The 9715-nt window shown below is 35.3% G+C and overlaps 2 protein-coding genes and 1 long non-coding RNA gene across 3 annotated transcripts; 1 reads left to right on the top strand and 2 right to left on the bottom strand.

The window, feature by feature from the left end:
- Nucleotides 1-1290: 1290 nt before the first annotated feature.
- LOC147400232 (uncharacterized) lies at nucleotides 1291-2600 on the top strand. The gene is made up of 4 exons (XR_015179018.1): nucleotides 1291-1513; nucleotides 1987-2082; nucleotides 2175-2429; nucleotides 2514-2600. It is a non-coding gene; the product is annotated as an uncharacterized LOC147400232 (long non-coding RNA).
- A 779-nt stretch (nucleotides 2601-3379) lies between these two features.
- LOC147400231 (uncharacterized) lies at nucleotides 3380-4129 on the bottom strand. Its single transcript, XM_086444542.1, has one exon. The coding sequence runs from the start codon at nucleotides 4127-4129 to the stop codon at nucleotides 3380-3382; it is 750 nt and encodes a 249-aa protein (XP_086300668.1).
- Nucleotides 4130-5070: 941 nt separating this feature from the next.
- Nucleotides 5071-9715, bottom strand: LOC147400230 (disease resistance protein RGA2-like). Its single transcript, XM_086445852.1, has 2 exons — nucleotides 6165-9715; nucleotides 5071-5494 (listed from the first exon to the last, which is right to left on the bottom strand). Exon 1 carries the CDS (start codon nucleotides 9676-9678, stop codon nucleotides 6211-6213), a length of 3468 nt encoding a protein of 1155 aa, XP_086301978.1. The 5' UTR covers nucleotides 9679-9715; the 3' UTR covers nucleotides 5071-5494; nucleotides 6165-6210.

Here is a 9715-nt window from a genome sequence, read left to right as displayed (position 1 = left end):
TCTAAAATTTGTGGGCTTCGGCCCGTCAAATTTTCTTGTCAAAATTTTCAGTTTTCACATAGTAAGAGAGATAGTTTCTCTTCTTTTTGTTATATGAATCAGAGGGAAATCTTAAGAGAGATTTGACATGAAGAGCCTCCTCTCCTTTCTCTTTTCTTCTTTTTCTAATTTTCTTTTTCTTTCTTTAAATTCAGTGAAGCTCTCTGCTATTTTTTTTTGTCTTTTGTTGCCGTCCAAAAAAATTAAAATAAAATAACACCCTTTATTTCTGTTGCAGGCCTCATCCCCCCCCCCCCCCCCCCCCCTTCCTTTTTATAAAGATTGTTTTTTGGGAATAGAATGTTTAGAGAGCTTAGTGTGTGTTTAGTAACATTTCTAAAGTCTGAATGGAGGTGGTCCACATTTAAAATTCAGACTTCAAAAGCTCTATTGCCGTTTGTTTCGATTCAGATTTTAGAATTAAGAACCAAAATTTGGAAGTTTTGATTAAGTAATGTGGCGATGCTGGATGAAATTTCTGAATTCTGAATTTATTTTTTATTCTTAAAATACCCTCTTCAAAATATTGATTTCGGTTAATAATTTATTAGAATTACAAAAGGGTAATATTGTCAAAATGACCATTATGTTTTAAAATTATGTTCCAAAAAGAAAGTTTTAAAAATGACAAACAAACAACTTTTTCAGAATCAGATTTTAGAAAATAGAAATTAGACTTTAGACTTTAGATTTCAGACTTCAGACGTATTACCAAACAAACATACCCTTAATGTTTGGAAGTATGACCCCCCCCCCCCCCCCCCCCCCCCCCCCTTTTTAGAAAGTAGACAAGTCCATCACGTAGGTAAGGAAGAAATTTTTTTTTATTATCTTGGATCGATTCTCATGAGGATTTCTATTTTGTCTCTTTTCATGATTAGTGTGATCAATGAAAAAATGTTATCTTATTCTCTTTTAACCTTTCCCTTTCTTATTTTTATTTTTATTTTTTTCTTTTTCACTCTTGTTGGCAGAGCCATGGGATTCCCTATCCTTTGTTCTTAAAAAACAAATTTTGATCCTGCGCTTCCTGATTTATGATACACCAATGACTTAGAGTGATTAAATTTATTGATGGGATCAATTTAAAATTGATGGGTTAACGGATGATGCTGGCTTGGTGAAATTTTGTTTTAAAAAATTTGGTTGATTTGTTCACATTTGATTAAGGACTCAGTCTCTCCTCCATAAACAAAAATGTAAAAAAACAAAAAAAATAAATCTAAAAAAACAAACTCTGCCACTCTCAGAGACTCACTGTCTCAGTCTCTCTTCTTTAACTTTCTTTTCTTTTTCTTATTTTTTTGTAATATCGAGCGTGTTAGGAACCAAATCTTTATTGATTTTATTCATATTTTCATGGTTTTCGTCTGTCACAGCTTCTGTATCTTACGACGACAAAGCTATAATCGTAAATGGGCAGCGGGGAATTCCTATTTCCTGATCCATACATTACCCACGAAGCACTTCTGAGGTATTTTATTGTAAATGTGGTTGATGGTTCTCTCTAATCTTCTTGTTTTCTGCATTTTTTGAAGTTTTTGGCCAATGGGGTTCCTCTACTTTTCTTGTTTTATGCTTCTGGAATATTTAGCAAGTGGGTATCTCTAATCTTCTTGTTTTCTGCATTTTTTTTTTAAGTTTTTGGTCAATGGGGTACCCACCTCTGTTTTTAGTGTTTTATGCAAAATTTTGGTTTTTTCTGGAATTTTTCGCAAATAGGTATCTCTGATCATCTTGTTTCCTGCATTTTTTTTTTTTGTTTGTTGAAGTTTTGCCCATATGGATACTTCTGTTTTTCTTCTTCTCTTTTTATCCTCCAATTTTTCTTGAATTTTTCACAAGTGGATGTCTCTGTTTCTTTTGTTATCCATTGTTTTCTTGAAATTTCTTTCAAGGTTATTTTTTTATTATTATTTAAAAATTATGTTTTTGGTGGGGTTGCAGATGTGGCCAGCTCTTATTCAGAAGACCAAAGAAGGAGGTTTAGATGTTATCCAGATCTGTGTTTACTGGAATGGTCATGAGCCTTCTCAAGGAGAAGTAATGGAACTATTCTAATTTTTCATTTATTCTTAAATTTTTGGTGCAGAATGATTAATGGGCTTTTTCCCTTAATTTTTTAATATTTGTAGTACTATTTTGAGGGGAGATATGATCTAGTTTAGTTTATTAAGCTGGTTAAGCAATCTGACCTTTATGTTCATCTCAAGATTGGTCCCTATGTTTGTACTGAATGGAACTTTGGGTAATAATAATTCCAACTCTATGTTAATCTAGTAGTGTTCTTGATGCTGAACAATCTTTTCTGTCTCTAATTCAGGGGATTCCCAATTTGGCTCAAATACATTCCTGGTATAGCTTTTAGAACAAACAATGAGCCATTCAAGGTTGGGTACTTCATTTTCTTGCTTCTTTGTATTAATTATTTCTTGTTAATTTGGTTGTAATTCTTGAATGCTTGTATAATAGAGGCCGCAATGGAACAATTTACAAAAAAGAGGTGAACTTAATGAAAGAAGAAGGGTTGTTTGAATCTCAAGGAGGTCCAATAATTCTTGTTTTCAAGAAATGGGGTTGTGATTCTTGAGTTGCCCAAACTCTCAATTACCCGAGCCCAATGCGAATTAACACTATGTGAAAATTGAAAATTTTGACACGAGAATTTGACTGGTCAAAGCCCACAAATTTTAAAAATTGAATTTTGACGGCCCATGACTGTTGAAAGTTTTTATGTTCCCCAATTCGACGGCTTAGAGCCATCAAATTTTTGCCATCCTCCATTAATTTGACGGTTTTGATCTGTCGAAAAAAAAATATTTGACAATGAAAATTTTGATGCTTTGGTCCGTCGAATTTTGTGAAATTCGACGGCCTTGGGCTGTCAAGTATAGGTTTTTTTGTTCACATTGTGACTGTATCTTAGGTGGGTCTTATCCCTGTTGCTTATCTTAAAATGCAAAATCTTTGTTGGATTTTCTTCTTTGTAGCCACGGAAATTTTGTTCTACCCCTTTCATCCAGAATTATAATGTTGAAGCTAGTGATCGAATTCCAAAACTAGGGATGTTAATGGGTCATATTTGGGTTGATTTCACATATACCCAAAACATGAAACTTAATAAAATCTCAGTTCTGATTCTTATCGATTCCTTAGAATCAAAATCAGCCCAATACCAATGAGATACAATTACTTATAAATGTAATAATTAAACTTGTAATTACTCAATTGAAAGTTAAGATCAACAATGAATTCTTGAAGAAAATTAAATCAAACATTTATTTATTATTGAAATTATATAATACATGGAAACAAAAAATGAATAAAAAAAAACTAATAATCAGATAGGCATCTCAAAACGACAAGTAGGGCATGTGTATCTCTTTTCCAACCACTTCACGATGCAATCTCTATGAAACAAATGCGAGCATGGCATACTTGTAACATCAACACCCACCACCAACTTATCTAAGCATATGGTGCAGCACATCTCTTCCGACTTGTCCACTTTCTCGAATTTCTTTGTCTCTAACGTCTCAACGGAAGATTTTAATGCAGGAATCACACTTTGTTCATTACTTCCAATCAATTCTGTCAATTCTCTCACAATTTGTTGCACTCTTTCGTATTCTACGTCTCCAACGTTAATGTCATGGAAAGTAGTACTAGTTAGAACTTCTATCTCTACTAAGATGTCTACCTCTTTATAAAGTTTTTCCATGGCACATAATGCAGCATTTTTAGCAAAATCGGATACAATTTCGCTGAAGGTATCCCAATAGTCCATTGGAATAAGATTTGAGAGATAAAGATGAACAAAGAGATGATAAATCAGTTCATCGTCACGACGGATCAAAATATTGGGAAAATTGATCGGAAATGTTTTGATCACTGCAGCATCTTCAAATGGTCCAAGGATTACGGATGAGTAATCAGATGTGGATTCCACCCATTGATACATCCTTTTAACACTAACTACGATCTTCGCTTCGGCTTCGGTTTCTAAAAATGGCTTCTCTGCATATTCTTTGTATGTAACATTCATATCCAAACTTGAAACGCGAGAAAACTCATCATTATGACCATCCATGGCTTCTTCAAGCAAACTCTCTCTCTCTCTCTATAATTTCTATATTAGAGAAAGACATTTATTGGGAAACGGATGAACTCCTTTTTCCATTATAATTCTAATTTTCTAATTTTATTTTTATTTTTTTATATTTTTAGACAGTTCTAGTTGTGATAGAAGTCGGACTGGTTGTGAGAGAATCGACCTGGTAATATTTTATTTTTTAGGAAGATTATCCTTACTAATTTAGTAAGATTTTAAAACTTACTAAGCGTTTATCTCATCTTGTGGAATCCAAATACATGATCCGATGTCACAGGGTTGTTAGAGAGAAAATTCTATGAACTTGAAAAAAAAATAATTAATTTTCACCATTTAATTTTTAGGGATGTGTATCTCGAGGCATACAATCTATGGTTCTAGCACATGCCACGTCAGGAGAGTATTTTGAGTATCCCATGTGAAGACCGGAGTCAGATTATCAAGACTCATGTAAAACTCCATTTAAGCTCGAAGTAGTCTCGAAAGTGTTTTTCTTAATTTTTACGAGTTATTAGAGTCCGCCTAGCCTTACCAACTTCATAAGATTTTAGGGTTGTTTGTCTCACCTTATGCCAATGTAGAGGACAAAATTCTATGAACTTTGAAATAAAAAAATTAATTTTTATTATTGAATTTTAATTTTAGATTTGAGAGTTTCGTGGAAATCCCATTGTTGTCCATTTTAATTTGAGTTTTATGATTTCTCTAGTAAAGAATGAGATGACTCGTCCAATATGACCAAATGTTCAAAATCATTCTCTACTTATTTTATCTTCTTAATATTGAGTTCCGACTAAAGCAAATATTCAATGAGGACATGTTCTAAAATCCCTAATACAAGATTTCAAACCCGTTCATAGGGAAAAAGTTAAAAAATATTGGAAAAATTCACAAGTTAAATCTGTTTAATCTCTCTTGATTTATAATCTATTACCACTAATAAAAATACAAGACACAAACATAACAAATCAAATCACACATGGTTTTTAAATACTTTTAAACATTATTAAATTTGTATTCACGTTTGACTTAACAGGGCCGAGTTGAGGTTTATCCATGGTTTCAAATTTCGTTGGAGACAAAGTCATCTAGGCATTGTTCACCACCGAGATGTATTTACACCGCGTCTCAGACTTCAGACCATCGCATGAAACAAATTAGAACTCAGATGATATTTTGAAGATGTCAGTCCACACAGAGAAACTCAGCCAAGTCAACTGCTATATATCAAATATCATAGATGAGTCTCGAACACAATGATAGCCATGAAACTCGCGACAACAACTGCTACTTCTTTAGGTATATCTTCCATAAAATTTAGAACCTTTTAAATTGTTCGTTATCCTGGACAAAAAAAATCTTTTTTATCACTGTTAATGACATATTATAAAAACTATACAAAATCATTTTAAAGATTTAAACTACTAAACATAGAGAAGTCATCACTTTAACTCTTGGCCAATGTCCCTTGTCAAAAGAACAACATCAAGAAAGTTGAATGTTTCTGGTATATATGAAATTCTCAACAGATCCATTGTTTCTATTTCATTGTATGAAATTTGTTTTCAAGAGAATAAGAATTCCTTGAAAAAATGATCATGAGAAAATGAATTCCATTGTTTGATTGAAACTTTGAAAAATGTCAAAAAGAGAGTTGATTTTAGCATAAACGTCCCGTCATCTTAACCATTGGCATGTGATATGATGTGATGATGGAGCAAACCTCAAATCAACTAATTAGGAGTGGAGTTGTTTCTTTTTTTAATTCAAAATTCAAAATTCAAATGTAAAATCTTACTTAATTAAAAACGAGCTTTACCTCTCTAATAATAATTTTGAAATATTTTTATGTTGTATTGGGAATCTATTTGTATTCTCCCATCATCTGAACCGTTGTTATGTGATGTGATGATGAGAGCCAACCTCAAATCACAACCTATTAGGAGTGGAGTTGTTTCTATTCTTAATTCAAAATTCAAATGTAAAATCAATCTTAATTAAAAACAAACTTTACCTCTCTCAGATCTTGATGGAGTCTTGATGCATGCGTGTCTCTAATATTAAAGCCCCTCACTACTCTCCTCTTCATCTTTCGAGATCTTGATGTTGGGGATGTGTGATATGATACTCCAGTCCTCTCCTACCTCCTTTCGACAACGTGCTTCCAAAACAGAGCACCATTCAATTGACAAGCTTTGAAGTGAGGTGAGCTGTTTCAACTCCTCAGACATACACATCAAGGAATCAGAGTACGCGATTGACAGGCTTTGGAGTGATGTAAGATGAGCCAAACCTTCAGGGAGTGACGAATGTGGTGATCCATAGATAATCAGAGACTTGAGATTGTTGTTGCAGTTGTTAACTTGGTTGGTGGGCAATGACCTTAAAAGAACACCTACATCCCTATATAAAGTTAACTCTTCAAGAAGTGGAGGAAGGCATGGTGTCCAACTCAATTTTGGGCAATAACCAATGGTCAGTTCCCTTAGTGAAGCTGGGAATATGTAGTGAGGCAGCTCCTTTAACTTAGGGCAATAACCAAGTGTTAATGTGTGGAGAAGAGGCATGATTTTATCTCTTCCTCCTCCACTTCCAGCAATATGTTTTTCTTCTTCTTCTTCTTTCCTTGTCAACATTTCCCACTCCTCCAACTCATCCATATCCCACAAAGTAAGTTCCTTCAACTGTGGGAATGCTACCACAACTCTTGATTCTCCACCACCTCTTTCTGTACTATCATCATCATCATCCACATTAATTCCTAAAAACTCAACACCTACACGTTTCACTGAATTCATTACTCTTATATCAAGGCTTTTAAGGACTGGTAAATTTCCAAGAGTTGGCAAAACCTGAAACTTTGGAAAGTTCCAAAGGGTTAATTTTCTGAGACATGGCATAATCACTCCATCTTCTACGCTCAAATCCCACTCCTCTAACTCTCTCATTTCATCCAAACTAAGTTCCTTCAATTGTGGAGGAATTGTCACAAGACTATTACTACCAGCAATTCTACCGAATACTTGACTCATTGATTTAACCTCATCCATTTTTCTTATACCAAGTTTCTGAAGAAATTGAAACTTCCCAAAAGCAGGAAATTGCACACATTTCTTGCAATCAACTATTACAAGAGCGAAGAGTTTGGGCAACATTGAATCATCCATCCAATTAGGGAACTTAGAACCAAGGTAACCTTGAATTTGTAATTCCTGCAAATTTGGATGTGGTTGGAGGTCTTCCAGCACACCCTCAATCCTCTTTATCTCGCCTTCTCCATTGTTTTCCAACGGATTGCACTCAAATATCAATTTCAAACCATGGAGATGTCGCTTATTCTTCAATTGTGCTTCATTAGCCTCATTTACATCTGCCACTCTTTCCAACCCAAATATTTCTAGATCCCCTTCGAGGTGGTCGAGTTCTTTTAATTCTCCAATTTTGCATCCACCTCCCCTCAAATCACCAACAATGAACTTGGACAATGTTCGAAGGGAGCTTGATCTACCAATTCCTTGAGGCATGTAGCTTAGATCATCAGTTCCTTCAATTTCAAGATGTCTCATGTTAATCATTTTCCTGATCCCTTGAGGTAGTTTGCATAGCCTGTGACAATAATTGAGTTTCAATGTCTGCAAATTATACAATCTGCACATTGTTTCCGGCAATTCCTTCAACCGTGTACCAGACAAGTCGAAGTATCTTAGATGTATCAACTTCTCAACCTTACTTGGCAGTTCTTCTCGATCCCAATTGCGCAAAGATAGTTCTCTAAGACATGTCACTTGACAAAACAAATTAGAAAGAGCTGAAGAAGATTCTGATGCCCATGCGTCTCCATCGATGATGAGAGTGAGAGTTCGTAGATTTTTTGCCTCGTAAATGGAAGGAAGGATGGAACTTAAATCTGTAAATCGTGTAACGTTTAAATGGCGAACCTTATTGCTATTGTTGTTGAATTCCATGTTATTACCATCCATAATAAAGCATTCAGTCCTCATGAGAAATTGAGCAAAATCATGAATAAGATCATGCATCTTGCAGTAAATTATGTTTCCATCATCATCTCGTTTCATGTTTTGGAAAAATGAGCGCATCAGTAGTTCATTGAAATATTCAGCACCCACTACTGCCGATTCTCTTCTTCCCGTGGAGTTAAGAAGACCCTGCGCCATCCACAACTTGATTAACTCATCCCTTATTATCCTATGATCTTTTGGAAAGACAGCGCAATACATGAAGCAACGTTTCACATTTGAGGGCAATGCATAATAACTCAGCAAGAGAACAGGCAAAACTTCTTTTTCAACATCTTGTAATTCCCATGCATCACTTTCCAAGACTTGTTCCCACTCTGATCTGCTTTTTTTGAAGAACATGAGACCTCCCAAAGCCTTGACTAAAAGAGGCACACCTTTGCACTTTCTTACGATGTCCATGCCGATATCTTTCACTTTCTCACACTCTTCTTTGCTCCATCTGTGAAAAGCGATACGTTTAAACAATACCAAACATTCCTCCTCAGCCAATTTATCCAGATCATGAATGTAGGCCGAACCCATCATTGATGCAACTCTTGCATTGCGCGTAGTAACTACAATTCTGCTTCCTTGTGCACCACCCTTGAGAGCAAGCTTCAACTGATTCCAGTCAGTGTGATTCTCGGTCCACATGTCATCCAGCACAAGTAGAAACCGCTTTCCTGTGACAGATGTATATAATTTTTGAATCAAAACTTCCCACTGAATGAAATTAGTGACGTCCTCACCAACAGCTTCAATGATCGATTTGGCAAGTCTTATTAAATCGAAAGGATCAGATACACACACCCACATTCTCTTCTCGAAATGGTTTTTCACTTTATCATCATTGAAGACCATTTGGGCAAGAGTGGTCTTCCCAATTCCCCCAGGTCCACATATAGAGATGACAGTTGGTACATTACTTGTGTCTTGCCGACTACTCTCTCTCAACAATTTTCTTAGTATAATATCTTTGTCCTCGGCACGACCACATACATCTAATACATCAATCATAGAGCTAGTCATTCGAAATGTTGGTGGTTCCGCAGTAATAGTCCTCAACCCATTAGCAATAAGTTGGAACTGGTCTTTCTCCTTTGCAATTACATCTAGTCTGTCCTTTATTTCTTTTATCTTATGGCCAATGCCACGACGTAAAGAAACTTGACTGAAGCAATTCCAATTGCAATTGCAAAGAGAGAACAAATAGAAGCATACCTTCTCTAATATGCCAACTTCTTCATTTTTCGATCTGAGAATTTCAGTGCTCCATTCATCCAACACATCTTCCATGTCGTAGAGCACATCTTTGAGTTTTTCTAACCAAAGCTTCACCGTTTTCTCTTTTACTTGTTTCTCCTCTGCATCTATGAGTACGGCTTGAATAGATTCAAGTGTAGAAGTAAGCTTTTCAACTTCTTGAGGGGTACCCAATACCAGTTTCACCTCTTCAAGGACGAAGGATCCCAATTGCTGCGAAATAGTGGAAACGAGAGCATGCTCCATACTTGGAAATGAGAGAAAAGGTTGAGGCAGCAAATTG

Source organism: Akebia trifoliata, chromosome 6, assembly GCF_017979445.1.
Source record: "Akebia trifoliata isolate Shusen 1 chromosome 6, ASM1797944v1, whole genome shotgun sequence".
Taxonomy (NCBI): Eukaryota; Viridiplantae; Streptophyta; class Magnoliopsida; order Ranunculales; family Lardizabalaceae; genus Akebia; species Akebia trifoliata.
Note: the sequence above shows the minus strand (reverse complement) of the source record. Positions and strands in the feature narration are given on the sequence as shown.

What these genes read in the sequence shown, in the direction of transcription:
- LOC147400231 (XM_086444542.1), bottom strand. Translation starts at nt 4,129, where the DNA reads ATGGATGGTCATAATGATGAGTTTTCTCGCGTTTCAAGTTTGGATATG.
- LOC147400230 (XM_086445852.1), bottom strand. Translation starts at nt 9,678, where the DNA reads ATGGAGCATGCTCTCGTTTCCACTATTTCGCAGCAATTGGGATCCTTC.